General features: G+C 57.6%; 4 protein-coding genes across 4 annotated transcripts; 3 read left to right on the top strand and 1 right to left on the bottom strand.

Moving 5' to 3' along the window:
* Nucleotides 1-880: 880 nt before the first annotated feature.
* GLRG_01129 (methyltransferase domain-containing protein) lies at nt 881-2,845 on the top strand (the record flags this gene model as incomplete). Its single annotated transcript, XM_008091814.1, has 1 exon — nt 881-2,845. The coding sequence occupies one exon, from the start codon at nt 881-883 to the stop codon at nt 2,843-2,845; it is 1,965 nt and encodes a 654-aa protein (XP_008090005.1).
* Nucleotides 2,846-4,173: 1,328 nt separating this feature from the next.
* On the bottom strand, nt 4,174-6,016 carry GLRG_01128 (complex 1 protein; the record flags this gene model as incomplete). Its single annotated transcript, XM_008091813.1, has 3 exons — nt 4,174-4,190; nt 5,600-5,743; nt 5,965-6,016. The coding sequence occupies 3 exons, from the start codon at nt 6,014-6,016 to the stop codon at nt 4,174-4,176; spliced, it is 213 nt and encodes a 70-aa protein (XP_008090004.1).
* A 391-nt stretch (nt 6,017-6,407) lies between these two features.
* GLRG_01127 (uncharacterized protein) lies at nt 6,408-7,521 on the top strand (the record flags this gene model as incomplete). The annotated part of the gene is made up of 3 exons (XM_008091812.1): nt 6,408-6,782; nt 6,900-7,109; nt 7,156-7,521. 3 exons carry the CDS (start codon nt 6,408-6,410, stop codon nt 7,519-7,521), a joined length of 951 nt encoding a protein of 316 aa, XP_008090003.1.
* A 6,762-nt stretch (nt 7,522-14,283) lies between these two features.
* Nucleotides 14,284-17,298, top strand: GLRG_01126 (ubiquitination network signaling protein; the record flags this gene model as incomplete). The annotated part of the gene is made up of 1 exon (XM_008091811.1): nt 14,284-17,298. One exon carries the CDS (start codon nt 14,284-14,286, stop codon nt 17,296-17,298), a length of 3,015 nt encoding a protein of 1,004 aa, XP_008090002.1.
* Nucleotides 17,299-18,434: the final 1,136 nt, after the last annotated feature.

Genomic DNA, 18,434 nt, shown 5'->3' with positions numbered 1-18,434 from the left:
AGAGAGACAGAGAGAGAGAGAGAGAGAGAGACAGAGAGAGAGAGAGGAGAGAGAGCCTCAACGCTCTGCGGACAAAGTATTTGGCATTTCCCCTCCGGGTCCTCCCCAAACCCCCTCCAAACCCGAGGCACAACAAGTAGTGTCTCTGTATTGTCCTGTACGGGTGCAGTCTGTATCCGAACATTATCAAACAAAACACATGCTCTCCTCCCCCCCCTTCCCAGTCCGTTTTCCGCATTCTCTCTTCTGGTCCCCCCCCCCATCCCCTGGTACATTTCTTCCCCTCCCCCCCTCGAGGCTCCGACAAACGAACACACCCCTCCCCTCTCATCCCCTTCCCCCTTCAATAAACCCCCTTCCAGTTGGTACCTGACCTGCATCCACATCTTCTTCTCCCCACCCCCAGCAGAGGAGACCCAGAGAGAGAAAGAGCAACGACAAGGTCGTAATCGGGACTCTCACGGGCCTTGTCGTCATTCTATCGTCTCCTTTCCTCGCTTTCACCCCTTCCAAAGGGGGGAAAGAAAGGGATCAAAGTCACACTCATCAGAACCCACCCATTGTTTGACCAAACCCAAACCAACTCCGACACCCCGGTCGACTTTGACCTCGAGCTGCCACCAGCGAGCTGGGCCTCGTCGTCGTCCTCCCGGCCCCAGACAGGGCAGGGCAAGGAGCAGGGCGAGGGCCCAAACCCAAGACATGAGGAGACGACAAGGACCCAACTGACCAGAGCCACATCGACACCCGCATCAACCGGGTCCCCCAAGTTTAAGGGCCCCAGAAATCCGCTTTCTGTCACGCTGCTGCTGCCACTGCCGCTGCTCCAGTTCCCGACGAAGCAACCGCAGCGGAAGCGGAAGCGGCAAATTCTGCAAACATGTCCCAATACATGTACACCAGCATCGCCCCCTTACCTCCCGTCTTTTCTCGCATCGAATCGTCCAGGCCAAAGACTGCCGCCTCGCCCTCACCCTCCTCCTCCTCCTCCCTCTCCACTACCACCATCACAACTGCCACCACCTCGGCCGCCGTCAATACCAAGCCCGTGACCGACTCAGCAACCTCACCCACCTCCTCAACGTCCGCCGCGACACCGCCTACGCCGTCGTCGTCGACCTTCCCCTCTACCGCCAAGTCGGCAGGCTCCCATCACCCGCCGTTGTCGAGGTTAAATTACCGCAACTTCAGTCAACGCCACCCGTCGGTCCGCCTGCAGCATATCCGCACCTCCTCGTCGTCCTCCGCGTCCCGTTCATCCCACGAGACCTCGACGACGACTCCCACCTCGACCGGCTCCTTCATCCCGCAGGCTGCCTCTCCCACGGACAGTCGCACTCCCGCGTCGCCAACGTCGCCAAAGAGGTCCAAGCACAAGCACCACCACTCGCTCCAAAACGCACACGGCGCCGCCGCCGATCGTCCTTCCCACACACGAGCGCCACCGCGCCTCCGCAAGGAAAGCGGCAGCCTGAGCTCCTACGCAAGATTGGCCTTCCAACCCCCATCCTCACCCCGCGTCGGCCTCACCCTTAATGAGTTGAAACATGTCGCCATGCTCGTCGACACGGACTCCTCCGGCCGTCACCTCGCCGCCCCAAAGGCCAGCGGACTTCCCTTCTCCCGTACCGAAAGCCTGTCGTCGGCCGCTCCCTCAACGACCTCGCTGTCTGCTCGGACAATGACATCGTCTGACCCCACATTCTCCTTCGACGCCTCCCGCCCCTATGCATTGCGGAATGGCCGCACCTACCTTTCCGACCCGTCACTGGCCTACCCGCTGCCTGTCGACCTACAAGAGATTCACCGCCAGTCACTGCGCACGTTGATGCTGACACAAGTGTTCGGGGCTCCTATCTGCTCCAACTCCTTCTCCGAGAGTCCGCCGGGCCGCGTCCTCGAGGTCGCCTGCGGCTCGGGCTTCTGGAGCCAGTCGTGCCACCAGTACTTTGCCCAACGGGGCCACTCGGACATCGAGTTCACCGGAATGGACATTGCGCCCATGGGCGCCAACGCGGGCGACGTGTCCCGCGAGATGAAGTGGAACTTTGTGCAGCACGACATGCGTCACTTCCCATGGCCTTTTGCCGACGGCGAGTTCGACCTGGTCATGGTGAAGGACCTGAGCTTGGTGGTGACGTCGCCGCACTCGCTACAGGCCGCCATTGAGGAATACCACCGCATCCTGCGGCCCGGCGGCACCGTCGAGTTCTGGGACAGCGACCACCAGATTCGAATGCTGCGCCCTCACGCCGGGCCGCAGTCCAGCGAGTCGGAGGAAACGGGCTCTGTCGCGGCCCTCGGCGCGTACCCCATCTCGGGCAAGACGCCGCTCAGCGCGCCCCTGAACAATTTCCTTGTAGAGTACAACGGCTGGGTCCACCGCGCGCTCGAGGCCCGCAACCTCAGCCCCGTGCCTTGCACTCTCATCGGCCCGATGCTGCTCCAGGAATCGGAGGAGCTGACGGATATACACAATAAGCGCCTGGCGATCCCGCTGTCTGAAGTCCGCTGGGAGCGCGAGGGCGTCGGCGGTGTCGTCACCAAGGACGGCAAGTCCTTCATCAAGTCGGGTAAAGGCAAGGGCAAGGACAGAGACAGGCCCGACGAGCAGAAGAAGACGTTGACGGAAGCCCAGACGGCGCTCCGGCGCACGGCCTTGATGACCGTCGTGCAGCAGATCCAGAGCCTGGAGCCGATCCTGCGCGAGGTCAGCGGCAAGAGCCAGGACGAGTGGGACGGCTGGATGGGCAAGATGATGAACGACCTCATGAGGGAAAACGGGACGAGCTGGGGCGAGTGTTTGGAGGTCGGTGCCTGGTGGGCACGCAAGAGGGAGCGGTGATGGAAAAAGAAGCCAGCGAGCGCGCGCATGTCACAGAAGCGGTACAAAGGGGCGTGGGAGAACGGAGTTTGCATTACGCCCTGTTGGGATGTTTCCCCCTTTCTCGTTTTCTATCGCGTTTCATTTGTGGGGGAACACGGTCTAGGTCTACGAGGTCCATGGCTATTGCGCCGTCTCGTCTACATCCGCGTCCGCCCGGCGCGACGTGGGTCCCTTTCAAGCGCCCGGGACATATCGCTTCCTCAACGTCCGATACCGTTTGAGATAATACCTGCATGAGCATATTAGCATCCCCGGCACCGGAGCACTAAGCAAACACCAACAACGGACAAAGAAAGGAACAAAAAAGAAGGGAAGGGGAAAAAAAGAACAGAAAAAAGAGAAAGAAAAAGAAGAGAACAGAAGCGAGTAGGAAAGGAAGGGAATCAAAAGGAAGGAAAGGGGGGACAAGGGCAAAGAGATCCAGTTCATCATCGAGATACCCCGTCATCTACAGTCTGCATCTACATCCACATCTACATCTTATCATATACAGTCATCATCACCCCACCATGTTTTTATTTACAACATCATGTTGTCATGTATATACCCCACAACCCGTCCCCCTCCTTCTTCCCCTTGAACCGGGACGGAGCATGCTTGCGCATACTTCATGTGCGAGGGAGACGGAACTCTCTTGTGTGTATAAAGAATGAAAGATTTTCGGTTTACTTTCCTCCCAAGTCAATGATATACCAGTGTGGTTTTATCTGGGGTGTGTTTCGTGTCAAAACATCGGTGTTGTCTGGACTTCCAGAGTGCTCACTCTCAGCCACGTACTGACGCAGAAGAGGACATGGCTGGGTTACGTGTTACTTTGGGAAGATGGGCATGAAAGCGTATATATAGAGAGTGTGGCAAGAAGAGCAAGGGAAGACAAGGGCGTTCTCCTGGCGGAATATGCTGTTGGCATTATTCTGCCGAGGGGGAAGCTCGCCTGCTTCAGAGATGCGAAGAGGGTGATGATGATTGAGGGCATTGGGGGTATGGGCTGGGGAGAAGGGAGCCTTGGTGGGAAAGCTGGCTACGTCATCTTTGAGAGCCTTGGTCAAGGAATGATGGGAGGTCTCGGACGGTTCGGACGATTCTGCCACAATGCCGTCCGGAAATTGGGGATGTAAGAGGAGCCCACGTGTATATATATGTGTGTGTGTGTGTGTGTGTGTGTGTGTGTGTGCGTGTGTGTGTGCGTGTGTGTAGTGGACGCAAAACGAACACTGGTGGACGGCGGGGAGGGCCCGGAGGCGGCGGCCGGGGTGCCGAAGACGCAAAAGCGTATGGCGTGTGACTTACAGAGCTTCGATTTCTGTTGGTGGAGGGGTGGGATGGTTAGCTCTCTGTTCTTTCCCGCTTCTCCTCCATCGTTCACACACGAGACCGAGCCGCTTGCATTGAACGTCGAGAGGAGAAAACAAACGAGACTCGAGAGGGTGGCTGATGGACGAAACGCCAACCCTCGTGGATCGGGCTTACGACCCTGGTGTGCCGGGGCAAGGGAGGACGGTATTCTGTGAAGAAGGATCGGTCTGGGTCTTCTGATGGAAGCCTCCCCGGACGTGGCAATTCGAGAGAAAAGGGGATTGAGTTTCGAACAGCGCTTGCCTTTGCGTCGAATAGACGAACATGTCATGCGCGACAGCTTGGCCGCCAACTGGCCGGGAGACTGACTAACAACCGCGCAGTCCGCCTTGACCGGCATATGCCCGGGGCATGTCTACAGTGAAAGACGCTCGAGAGGCCGGCGTGCGGTGTGGAAAGGGGCCCCAGGAAGACGCGGGCATCGGAGAGAGAGCCGAAGTGCTGTATGATAGGGGGCGAGAGGCGTGTAGGTAGGACGCCGCCGGGGGTGGAAAGGGGGAAGGGAGGGGGAGGGGGGGGGGGGGTCAGTAAGGGGACTTGGGTCGATGAGCGGAAGCTTCGGGAGGCGTTAATGAGTGAGACAGCCTCTGATACGCAAGAGCCCGAGCATAAAAAAACAGGGGAGGGGGTACAAAACACCCCTTTTCCCCGGGCAGGCATATGATGGAGGGGGGTCAAATCGGGAGAGACAAACCGCTCCGGTGCTTCATGATGACGGTGGGTGGTCGCAATTAGAGGGGGGGAAGGGTCTTGACAGCGAAGGCTGTCATGGAGGTGACGTGACGACGTGTCGTCGACAACGCCTAGGATGTGATTTCCAGCAACAAGGAGCAAACGGCTGTAGCGAAACGAACCTAGGACGAGCCGAAGGCCAGGGACGCAGAGTAACGGGGAGGGTGTATGCGCGGTAGACGGTGTGAGGACTACACGTAGGGGGTCGTAATGCATATTCGCGAGTTGTGCCTCGAGACGGAGGGTTATCTGGTGATGCCATGGATACCGAGACCAACAGGCACAAGAAGATTCCCCCGGCTTGGTATTGATAACCTCAGGGTAGAAAGACAATGAGGCAGGGAAAGAATGGCTTGCTCGCTTGTAGACGTAATGGCAGACCAGTGTTGGAACCGGCGGCAGTGGAAAGCCAGAGGATATGGCACTTGCCCCCGTGGGTGTGTATAAGTCTGACCCCTCGTCACGACCGAACGCTTCGCACATCTTTGTGTCTCTCACTCTCTCGCAGCACCCGTTGCCAGACAGAAACTCGTAAGAAGACAGCGACAAGGGGGGGGGGGGGGGACAAGAAGGAAAGGAAGATAAAGGTAAGAAAGACAGAGGAGAGGCACACACAAAACGTACCCTTCTTGACGTACTCGGCCCTCTCGATGCCCCGCCTGATGGCGTCCTCGTCGCGCAGCCCGGCGTTGGCGCTGAAGGCCTTGTGCAGGCGCGGGCGGAAGTAGTCGTAGCCGAGGGGATACTCGCGGCCGAGGTAAAGAAGCTCTGCATGGTTCGACAATACACACATTCGTCAGTAAGGAAGGGAGGGAAGAAAATAACACTAATAATAGTAATAATAGAAAACGCTGCCCCTTGTGTCCAACCAGAGAAATATAGAATCGATATATAAGCCCGGGAGAGCAGGCTCGCCACCCACACACACTTCCTCCCCAACAATAACCCAACGACAAAAAGGAGAGAGTAAAAAGGAGGCGGAAACGCACCTTTGTAAATGCCAATCACCCGCCTACGCAGTTCACTATTGACGGCGCTCATCTTCGGTATGGGCCTGTATGTTGTCGTGTGAGGATTTTCCATATGTCAATGGAATGATAATACTAGGGATGTATCATTTGTCTCTGCAGCAAGCAGCTTCGAAGCTTCAGTGGGGATGATGTAAGAGACCCCCACTTGCGGTGTCCCCGACACCGGTGATTGGCCGAAGCTCTCTGGCCATACATGGAGGAGGAGGAGGGGCGGGGAGATCCGCCCACGTTATTCCGACCAACGGAGCTGTTTGCGCGTACCTACCTACCCTCACCATCATCGTCTCCTTTTTCGCCAAACCGCGTCGCATCCCAAGAGCTGCTCCGGAGTCTCGAGAGGAGAGAGCCCCCCCCCCTTCTGGCTCCCGCCCGGGACGAATCGAAACCACCTCCCCCCCAACATGCAGGCCACGAGACTGCTCTCCCAACAGGCGGCGGCACCCCTGGTGCGTCGGGTTATACCCAACGCCAGACGCGGCCATGCTCCGTTGAGACACCTCAAACTCCTCAATCCCGAGAGCGCCGTGCCGACACCGAAGCCTCGTTTGCGAGCCGGCCGCGATCTCTTGCAGAGAATCGGCAAGTGCCTCGCCTTCGGTTGCAACCCGCAGCAGACTGCCGACGCCGCCGCCGTCGTCCGCACTGTCGTGAACGACTGGGCCCGTATCGAGATGACCCTTAGCAAGTGCGGCACGCAGGAGGACCTCGTGTACAAGCAGACGCTGCTACGGCCGGGCGACGAGGCGAGCCTCGCCACGCCCGAGCCGACCTGGAAGGTGAGTCATGGGGATTGTTCGACTCGGGAGCCAAAACCTCCCGCCCCCTTATTGTCCGTCGTCCTGTCTGCAAGTGCCTGCCCCGCTGACCTGGGTCTTGAGCTTCGTGCCCTATAGGTCTTTGGCCAGCGTCAACAGCTGTCGCAAGTAGCTTGCCAGGCCACTATGCACCTCCTGAACCACGCCATCGCCACGGCAGCCCCCGACCGCAAGTGGATATGGCACGCGCTCCGAGCCGGAGACATAACCGGTTCTCCCGGGAGGCTGGCTGTCGACGCTACCCGTCTCCGCTTCCAACCTGTCCGCCTCCCTCTTGACATCATCACCGTGTGCCCCCCCCCCCAAAAAAACACTTTACTGACGGCCATGATAGGGCAGCGGAGAAGAACTAGGAAGCCACAGCGCTTATGCTCGGCTCTTGACCTACAGCCTCTTCAGCGATCGCGCCTGTCTAACTTTCAAGGTTTACATACGGTCAAACATACGCATGGCCGTGATAGCAGATGGCTTTGTCCAAATGTCGACCTCTTTCAACCAAGCAACGCCTGATGCAATATCGAGTCTCAAGCAGGAACTGGGTCGGATGACGGCGTTTCAACACGATCGAGACACCCAAAACCGGGCGAGAATACAACATGCCGAACTCTTGAATGCCATTGAGAAACTGGAAAACGAGACTTGGAACAGGGATGACGCCGTAGAGGATTTCGGTTCCGCCTCTCCCGCCTCTCCCGCCTAAGACCTGGACCTATGCTCCAGAGCCGCTTCCACTCTCACGTGGCACCATGACGGGGTTGCGGCAGGCGTATACCGCAAGTGTACGACATTCGTGAACAATAGCCTGGGCGTAGTATCCGTATTGTGTGCCTATCTAATTCCATAATGTAGACTAGATCTGGGTCCCATGAACAAAGACTGGGGCTCCGCGTGGCTCATCGCGGCGCGAAGCCGCACGCAATCTCCGCCAAGATGGGCAAGAGTGGGTTCATATCAGACCTCAGCGCAGCCGCGAGTCGGGACGCGTTGCGGGGGGGACTCTCAAAAGGGGAACCATGCCCGTCAGGGTGGCAGCGGTCTCCGATGCAAGGGCGAAGACTCCATGGCTGGAGAAGAACGAGGCTCTTTGGCCCCGGACGTGGTCCCGGCAGCATTGTGGAAGTGCTCTGGTCTGCTGCCGCATAGGTAGGAACTGCTCAAGAGTTGTGACTGGGGAAACATTCTGGGAGCAAACCAGGCATCGACATGTGCCGTTGAGGCAGGCGTGCGTCTCTTACCCGTCCTCCCAGCGTGATTAGCCACGACGGTACTCATAGATGGTCACATTGGCACTGGATGGCAATCTTGTGGATTGTACTGTAGTGTAACCTTTGACCAGCAATCGTGTGGATTGGAACCCCTTGGTCCCCATTGTCGTGATCCATCTACTATGCAGGGCGCGTGTGGCGGCAACGGAGCCAGCTCAGTGGGACATGGCTCTCGAAAGGACGACAGGTGCAACCCCCTCCCCTCTCCCCCAATCCATTCTTTTTGGGAATGGAATGAAAAACAAAAAGGAGAACTCTCCGGCCTCTCCGGCGTGGTCCACGATGACTCGACTCGGCTCCGTGTCTGCCGCTGAAAAATTCGGAATCTGGTTCGGAGGGGCAATAAAGTCCACTAGAGGATCCGCATCGCAACGGAGCCGCCCTTACGCTATTACGTTGTGCCGCCTCACATCTCGTGCTCCTCGTGCTCCTCGTGCTGTAGGGATGCATAAGAGGGGCGGCAGGCGAATTAGCTGTCAGCAGTCAAACCATCAGACCGCCTTACAGCCCTTTGACATAAGCGCCACAGTGCGAAGGAGGGATAGCGAGGGAGCTTTTCTCAGTTCGATCCCGCTAAGCAGCGGCAGGAATATAACGGTCTGCAGGGCGAGCCACTAAGCTTTTATCTCTCGACCGGATGGAGGGGCAGCCAGGCAAGGAGGGGACAAAGAGGGGAAGGGCTCCAAGGTGCATGCAAGGCGTGCCGTGCTTGTGCTGCTGCCAGAAGATGGCGCGCCATGAAGCTCATTCCAGGGGCAGTAGTAATCTCGACGGTCATGAGTAGGTTGGCCGTCGTGTGTGGTCAAATCAAGCGATGCCATATCGCCGCCGGTGGTGTATCCCGGACAGACGTCGACTATCATACCAAGTTTATTGACGCCGTGACATCGCCGCTCCTCCCGTCACGCGCTTGTCCAACTTTAACGACGATAGAAACTCATGGAGGGGGCGAGCTGTGCCACTGACTCTTGCAGAGTGCTCTTGGTGGACCGCAAATCAAATATCGCATCTGCAAATTGCTCTCGGCGGCATCCCGAGTCAGCAGCCCACTTGGTCCGAGCCGGCTGTGGCATGGAAGGCAATCTGGCAGGAGGGGCGCGCCACTGGTCGCGGTCAAATGCCGATAAGCAGATCGACTTGCTTTACCGCCCTGCGTCTAGTCTCTCACTGATTATGCCCAGGAAGTGGGGGCCTTTGACGGGGCACCCGAGGTTGCGTCCGCCAATTATGTCTGTTGCGACTGGATTGTCGAGGTGTGATGGAAGAGACCTGGAGACAGGCCTACATCGTATGATGGCTTGGTCCGTTTGTGACCTGCTGCCGTTCCTCACGCTTGTACTCCGTATCTCATGGAAGACATGTTGATCGGAGGATAATCAGTTTAGAAAGAAAAAGTGGAAATACCATGGCAGGAAAATGCTTGACCCTGCCGGCATGTGGTGAACCAATCCACAGCGATATTGGACTCTGCAACTCGTTTGCTCGTTATCGTCTTGTTCGCCTCACGAATTATGTTGATGTTGAGAGGGGGTGGTGAAGTGAGTGTCGGAAGCGGTCAGCAGTCTGCGCCCGTCCAGTGTCGCGCCGACTCGTCCGGACAGACCAAATGAGTGGTTGACGTCGAGCCGTCGAGTAAAAAGCAGCGAGGGCGGAGGCGCATGACTGTCTCGGTTCTTGCCAGAACTGGTTTGTTATGTTTCGGGTGAAGAGGGGATCGTCGCCGCCGCCTGGGGAAAGGCGACAAAGGCTTGCGGGCACATGAGAGGATAGGGCCGCTTTGTCTGGGGCCTGCGACGGGTCGAAAACAGCAATGCGGACGGACCTATCGACTCGCAGCCGTCAATGGTTGACTTGACGCATGTAGTGTATGCGTAGCAGAAGGGCGTTCTAAGCCGAGCAGACCATGATATGGTGGCTTGGCTAACAAGGCGATATGGCCCTCGTATATCCGTAGAGTGTTGTAGGAATGACTTGACGGAGGGTGGTAAGGATGCCACCTACCTAGGTGATAGACGCAGCGCCGAGGAAGAAAGAAAGCAAGCTACTACGTACGATGCATGCGGTATTCCGCGGCTGGCCAAACAAAGATGGACGCAGAAACTCAATACCCCAAAATCCGTTGCGGCTCTTGATAGGAGGGCGGCTGTTGAGAAGCTGCAAGAGCGCTGCAGCTTGTGAAGCATGCTTAAGTAAGGGTTGTGTAGGTATGTGCGTGCGTTGTGTGCGTTATGCGTTGGGTGTATCCGTGTGTGTATGTGTGTGTGTGTGTGTGTGTGTGTGTGTGTGTGGTGGTGGTGCGTTGTCAACCATCAGACGAGATGAGACGGGCCTGCATCGCTACATTCTAGTGCATCGTCTGCCCCGGCCGTCGTCGAATTGTCGAGTGGTCGAGTCGTGGGCAAAGCCAAGCTCCACCAAGGATGCTCCCGTCTCGCCGCCATCAGGTCGCCAGGCCATGGCATGCCCTGGAATTGGACGCTGGACCATGGATGTTTGGCTATGCTCCGTCAGGGCTAGCGTTGTGCCTGTGCATGGTAGAGCCGTGGAACAGGCCGATAATAGTGTGCATCCCATGGCATCGTCGCCCAAGTCAGTCCATCATGCTTTTTTTTCCCCCCACTGTGCGAAGGGGGTTCAAGGGGCGGTCATGGCTCTCGGTTGATTTTCTGGTTTCGTCTATCTGCTTGGTGCCCCATGCCTCGGGCGTCACTGGCGAGCGAGTTTTGACGGCAACGCCGGCCATGGGCGTCACGATGTCGATCGTGGAACGATTGTGTACCGAGAGCCGGAGGGCACAGGCACGGAGCAGGCAGTAAGTGTATGGGCATGCTATATTTACCGTTACGTTTAAAGTACAGGTAGGACCTGGGTGATTGCTGCAGCGCGCACGAAGGATCCTCAGTAAAGGGTACTCGAAAGGGCAATCCGAAGGTGGGCTTTAGGGGCGATTGCGTGTCAGTCGGTTTACCATGTAGCGGTGCGTAAAGTGGAGGTGGCCTTGATGATCGTCAATTTACGGCTGGGGAACGGGGGACGGCGATTGATGATTGGCGGTCGACAACAAGCTTCGGCCGGGGCGAACAGGCGATGGTTGTGTTTGGAATGTCCTCGTGGCACCTTTTACTCTTTTTTTTTTTTTTTTTTCGATAAGAGATTTTGAGTACGCGGGGGTCGTGCGACGGTATGGTGCAAGAGAGCGGGGAGAGCCTGGTCCTGGGGCGACGACAAGGAAGCGGTTGGTGCGGTTGGTGAGAGTAGAGTTGGATTGCTTTCGAGATGTGGGATGACCACTGTGAAGGGAAACGGGTCGTCCTGGGAGGGGCGATATGACTGTCGCGTGCCCGTCTCTTGGGCAATATTAGAGTCGGGATAAGTATCGTGCGAACAGCAATGATAGCGACAGATAGCGGACAACGGCCAGTCGCAGAAGCCGTAAACAAGACGAAGAAGAGACGAAGAGGTGACGGGGGAGCCGAACTAGGGACGAAAGAAGAAAGATGAGGGCGGCGATGTGCCAGTGGGGAAGGATTGACAGCAGGAATCGAGGCTTCACCCACTGTCCTGTCCTGTCCTGTGGGAGGAGGGATGACGGATGACAGAAGTGAATTAACTAGAAGATGTCATTGATTTAGGTAGAGTGTGTAAGTACATATCTACCTAGTGTACTCCGTAGGGTAAGAGGAACTGAACCGGAGGAAAAAGAAAAGCAGCAGGCACTTTTAGAGTTGGGAGGCGGTATCCTCACTAGTGACGGGGTTGTTCCGTGAGAAGAAGGAAGTTCCTTCCAAACAGACAGACAAACAGAGGTCGAGACAGCAACGCACAGAAGGTGCAAGGCAAGGCGAGGCAAGGCAAGGCAGGTGCGAGTGTGTACACTATATCGGCGAGGCAAGTGCAAGTGCAAGTGCAAGTGCAAGTGCAAGTGCAAGTGCAAGTGCAAGTGCAAGTGCAAGTGCAAGTGCAAGTGCGAATGCAGGGCGGGAAGGATGACCCCTCGCACGACGACTACATGGGGGGGCAGGCATCGTGAAGGGGAAGGCACGACGACCGACGGTCGATGGTCGACGGTCGACGGTGGGGAGGCACGATCAACTGCCTGCCGTGCCTGCTGTTCTCCGTTCCGTTTCTCCCGGGTCCATGCCGTTCCACGCCATGCCAAGCAAACGCAATGCTATACCGTCATGCTGAGAACCAGGGCCGGCTTGAACGAACAATGCAAGCGAGCTGGACGTGGAGCAGGCGTTGCAAGCAGAGCGATTGATGTGCATCGAGGACTGACAGTTGTCGGATTGTCGAGGTACCGGTCAACAGGGGCAAAGACACGAGGATCCGAGACGACGGCGACCGAGTGTTCCTCTTGGATTGAAGCCACTGGTGTCTGTGTCTGCTTGGATATCCGTCCGGACATCTGAATACCTGTCTCGGCGGCCGCACACACCCGTGGTGAAGGTGCATATACACGTTGACATAGTAGCATCGTCGATGCGTTACTTTAGCACCGGTGGTCTCCTGCAATCTTAACTTACTCGGCCACTTCAATAGGCTGCAGCAGCAGTACTGCTATTACCTACACAGAGTACGGATACTCCATACGCAGTAAGTACAGCATCACATTGTGGGTTGGCAATGGCTAGCACAGGGGTACCCCGAGGTACGCGCATGTCTGGCGAAATTGCCCCTGGGACCACACACAGTTGGGCCGAGGGCCAAGTACTGCCCGGGTCGACATGCGAGATCCTGATCCTGATTCTGATTCTCATCGAGGGGGGTAGTGTCGAGAAATGGGTCCATCAAAAACGAGAGAATGGCCAATGAGAGATGGTTTTCGGTATAGGATACTCCAGATGGACCCCATACTATCCGTATACAATGTACAATGTACTGGCTCCACACTTCACCAGGAGAGGACGAGAATGAGAAAGGGTACGTACCTCCCACCAATGCCTCTCCCCCCCCCCCCAACCCGGTGCGACAGTACGTACCGACTCAGGCTGGACAGTGCGAGACATTACCGCTGTGCACCCCGTGTAATCCCTGCTCTCGTCCGCTTTTCCTGCGCAGCCTTTTTTCAAAATAAACTTGAGGCGAGGTACTCCCTCCACCACATTCCCACTTGGTGTCTGTCCCAAATGTCCCGAAACTAGGTAGTTTACCTAAGTTGAAAAGGGGTGTTGTGTGTGTGTGTGAGAGAGAGAGAGAGAGAGGGGAAAAAAAGGAAAAAGAGGGGAGGGTAAAAAAAGAAGAGAAAAAGAATGGAAAAAAGAAAAAAAAAGAGAAGAGAAAAAAGCAAGGCCCCTCAACCAACACATGAGCCTCCTGGAGACCACCACTATTAGGACGGAGTTCTACCGCCTGGAGCTGTCACCTTACTGTAAGTACAGGTACACTTACTTACTGGCTGCTACGCAGTATTACTCGGTATTGTTCATACAGATACATCTTCACACGTAGACCACCTTAATTAACTGACTGTATCCGTATTCAGCAACAATACGCAGAATTTCTCTTCTACACCACCTGCTTGCTGCTTGCTGCTCACTTCATTCTCAATCTTCTTTTTCCCCCCATCTTTTTTTCTTTTTCCGCTCCTTTCCAACCCACCCTACCGAGCATTTCCCGACGCGAATAAATCCATCTTACGTACATCATTCCCTAGGTACGGATACTTACCGTAGGTTTACTTTAGGTACCCCGTAGTTAGTACCTATACCTACCTACCTACCAACCTAGGTAGCTTACATACCTACTTACTCTACCACCACACACAAACCAAACCTCCCCGTTCCCAGACGTGGGAAAAAAAAACAACTCTACCACCACCACCACCACTATCACCACCAACCGCTGCCGTCGTCGCCAGCATCATCATCACCACACCCGCCGCCGCCGCTGCCTCTGGAAATCCTCCCCTCGACCTTCCGCCGCACCCGACGACGCATGAGGCCCTACGGTTTCCCCCGGAAAACTCGCCGCTTTGCGCTTCCCCTTACGCCAAGTGCATAGTTTCCTCCTTTCACCCTCCCCATTACCGTATATCGTCCCGGTCGCTTTCGAGACGGGATCCCGATCACTCGCCTCCCCCCCCCCCCCCCTCCCCCCTTTCCAGCATCCAGACCAGTTCAAGTCGTGCTGCTGGCGCCCCCCGACCTGCCTTGCAAGGCTCCCGGGTCGGAGGACAGCAGAAATCGGTGCAGCGCATGCCTCGCGCTTCAAACTCGTCGAAGCGACAGCAAGGCGCCGCCAACCAACGCGATACCAGGCACGAAAATGGTCTTGTAGGCCCCACGAAGCGAGTCACCAACAAGAAGAGCCAGCCGAACCTCGACGCCGCTCCCTCTGTCCGGAACCCCTCCGACCAGAATGCCGCTGCTTCGGCCCTCCCCTCGTCCCTCCCCAACGGTAACGGCTCCCCTAACGGCAAGCTCAAGAACCCGCCTCTCGCTGCCGCCCACGATACCATGCCTCCCGATCACCGCAACGCCGACGCCGTCGCTCCTGCTGCGAGGCGGCCCTCGCTAGGTGGCTGCTCCGAGACCTCGTCGTCCGACTCGCTCTCCTCGGGCCTGCTCAACGCCGTCGTCGACGCCAGCCATCGCCAGATCGACGTCAATGCCACCAAGAACGCCGACGTCCACCGCGACCCCGGCGGCCCTGTCGAATTCGCTGCCACCGTCCTCAGAGCCCTGCCCCTCTACGACACCCTCGCCATCCTCATCCTGCTCATGCAGGTCCCCCCCGTCGCCCTCTCCGGTATCTACATGGTCTTTACCTTTCTGACCTTCGTGCCCCCCGTCACCACCAGCTCTGGAATGAACATCAACCTGGCCGAGATCTTCGATTACAACTCCACCATGCCCTCCCTCGTCACCGTCCTCTGCATGGATGTCTTCATCCTCCTGGTCTGGTTGTTCCTGTGGCCCACCATGCAGCTTGCCATCCTCGATTTTGCCAAGCCCGTCATCGCTGCCACTCTCGGCGGCGGGTCCAACACGAGGGAGGGAGCCTCGAGGAGCGTCACCACATGTTTCTTCCTCGTCATAGGGTCCCATCTACTCCGCGGCTCCAGGTTCCACTGGTCCCGGGCCGCCAAGTTCCTCCCTGCCAACTGGCGATTCTCGCCCGACCCGGACGACCCGTTAGAATCCTTCGCTCGCGGCTTCGACAAGAGAGGGCCGCACGGGTGGATCAAAAGCGTCCTCGCCATACATATCTTGACGCAGGGCATAGTACGATACATCCGGGAGTGGTATCTAAGAAGAGAAAAGGGCAGCGCGTCGACACAGAGCATAACGGATCCGGAAGCAGGCAAGTCGTACGCCACCGACGCGGCCGCCGACACCGGGTTCGCTACGCCAGATAGCGACACGACTTTCCAACAAAATGCGACAGTATCGAGTACAAAAAAGAAGAGAAAACAAAGCACACAGGTGCGTCTGCAGCAGCCGCTGTGGGCGGCCCTGGCGAGCACAAAAATTGTCATGGTCAAGGAGTACGAGCTGTCTCACGCGACGTCCGAGTCAGCCGGCTCCAACGCCACCGACATTCACAATCTGGGGAACGCCCCATTCGACAGCCAGGCCGAGCAGATATGGATTTCCTACATCGGCCACGACGAGGTTTGCTTCAACACCAGTCACTTCCCCGACAGCCCGAGCGCCGCACCGAACGGTCACGTCTCGCGGCCCGCCGGGGTTGACACGTCGAAGCCCTTTTATGTCCGAGTGAACAATGCTTTTTGGCAGCCGACACGCATTTTCCGCATCCAAGACGACGAGCAGGACGAGCAGCCCGGCCACCACCGGTGGTGCGGCGATATTTACGGACTGCGACCGCTGTCCAAGTATGTCTGCGAATTTGTCGACACCCGCACGAACCGAGTCATCTTTTCCACCAGCATCCGCACCTCCTTCGCCCAGAACAAGGACCAGGAGGGCTCCGCCAACCCGCCCGTGAGCACGCCGCAGTCCCTCCGCCCGGACTCGCCCGCGACGACGCTCAAGAGCACGATCAACGCAAACAACGAGCGCCTGGCGGAGGAGAAGTCGAGGCTCAAGACGCTGCGCAAGGAGTGGAAGAACAAAATCAGTTCGCTCAAGAAGGAGAATGAGAGACTCGACAACGTAATCCAGTCGGCGGGCGGCAACGACGACAAGCACAGACAGAAGATTATCCAGCAAGAGAACACCAAAGCCCAGTCAGAGAAGGAGATTGCCCAGCTTGAAGCGGATCTCAAGGCGTTTGAAACAGCACCGGAAGGATTCTACGAGCGCAAGAAACAGGCGGAGAAGGAGTGGTCCGCCGAGAAGGCCGTCTTCGATGCCGCATCCAAGGAGTTCAAGGAGCACAAGACCAGCATCGCCAAGGCCGTAAAGGCCAAGGAGGACGAGCAGGCCAGCCTGCAGACCAAGCGGAACAAGATCGCGGCGCGCATCGCCAAGGTCGATAACGAGCTCGGCCGGATCACGGACGCCAACAACCGCGGTCTCGACGAGGCCGAGCGACGGCGCCAGGCGCGAGGTGTGTGGCAAGCGGAGACGGCGACGATCGAGAACAACTTCCGCGGCAGCATCGCCGACATCAAGGCGGCCAACGCCCTCAAGCAGGAGCAGGTCAACGCGCTGTTGCAGCAGCTCCAGGCATACCACGAGCACATGAACTACGCCACCGCCACGACGATGCCGTTTGACATTCCCGAGCAACAACACCATCACCACCACCACCCCCACCACTCCCCCGCGCCCCAGACGACCATGTCCGCGTACAACCCGGCCGCCCCCGCGTGGACGCAGCCGCCGCCGCCGCCGCCCGCCGCTGCTGCCCTTACGTCGCAGTATATGATGCCGGCGGCGTCGATGTGGCCGACGTCCATGATGACGGGGTCCGGATCGGCGCTGCCGCTGCCGACGAACTCGACGCAGGCAGTCTGGGGCTACCCGCCGCCGCACCACAGCACGGTGTCGCTCAAGGCTAGAGGTCGTTCTTCGTCGATGCTTAGTGACATCTCGGGGTTCACACAGTCTAGCAACGGCGACGACGAGTACCTGTCGATGCACAACACGCCCGCACAGAAGCCCATGGCCCAGCGCACGCCGGTGACGTTTGCCTTGGGGCGGCGCCAGCGCAGCGATGGCGCCGGGTCCGGCAGCAGCAGCGTGCGCAGCGGCAGTGCCAGCGGGAGCGGCAGCACGCGGGACCCGCAGAGTCCGGCCTGACTGCCGCGGTCGCGGGCGGTCGGTCGGGGAAAGGATGTGGAAAAGGAATGTCTGTCTGTTTCTTGCTTTGTTCGGTCGTCGACTTTTTTATCTCGAAAAAGGGCTGGGAGAAAAGATTTCTTTGCTGGGTCATCCTGTCCGTACTGGTAGCGACGCGGTCTGTCCGCCGGCGTTGTGCGAGTCCTCCGTCCCGGAGGGGAAGGGGGGGAATCCACGGCAACGTCGACGGCGGATACACGGGCGCGGCCCCGGAACGGGTGTGTCGGTATCGATTGTTTTGTCTCGCGAAAAATGGAAAAAAGTTGTGACTTTGTTTAACCTAGCGGTCTCTCGCGCCCTCTGACTTGCAAACCGTGACTTGATGCCCGTGATGTGAGGACCACCTGATTGTTCAACCAAGGTAGCCAGCCTTCCCTGCAACCTAAGCCCGGCGGGAACGTCATGTTCGACGGCCCTCTGATTCCGATGCGACTTACGGAGTAGCCGACCACATTGGGCCAAGATGCTGTAGGCTTCTGAGCCGGCTGCATGTCTGCTACCCCCCCCCCCTTGCTTGTTGCTGCCAGAGGCTACGCTGCTGGTCCGGCAGTTCATCTCATCTTTTTGACTTGGGCCCAACCGTCCCGGCAGCTGCGACGGTGTCGGTACACACGTTTGGTATTTTCTTTTAGGTAAGTTTGTATTATTTTATTGCAGAGTTCATCTAAGCCGTGTGGTGTGGATAACTCGGGGGTCCTTTCTGGTGTCTCTTTTGCCATAGGGGTAGGGGAGGTGTTCACGGGGCGAATCCATCTCGTCGTGTAAGCGATGCGAGCAAGGAGGCCGCCGTCTGGGCGGGAAACCTGGCCTCGTGGACATACATGGACATGGTATACGCAACGTTCAACACGAACCTAGAAAAGTCCGAGGGCCCCCTCCACGCCCAGCCAAAGCAACGACACGACCGGACATGCACGTGGGAAATAGACGCTGCGTCTGCAGCAGCAGCGCATGCCGATGGGCATGCTAACTAAGCTTTCCGCGCCTCAGGGCCGCCGCTGTGGTGGCGTCTGGCGAACCGAACCTTGATTTTTATTTTTATTTTTATTCTTATTCTATCGTAAGCCATGCACGGGAGAGGGGTGGAAGGGTTACAG

This window comes from Colletotrichum graminicola (assembly GCF_000149035.1).
Source record: "Colletotrichum graminicola M1.001 genomic scaffold supercont1.3, whole genome shotgun sequence".
NCBI classification, from domain to species: Eukaryota; Fungi; Ascomycota; class Sordariomycetes; order Glomerellales; family Glomerellaceae; genus Colletotrichum; species Colletotrichum graminicola.
The sequence above is the reverse complement of the archived record's forward strand: the minus strand, read 5'-3'. Positions and strand labels throughout refer to the sequence as shown.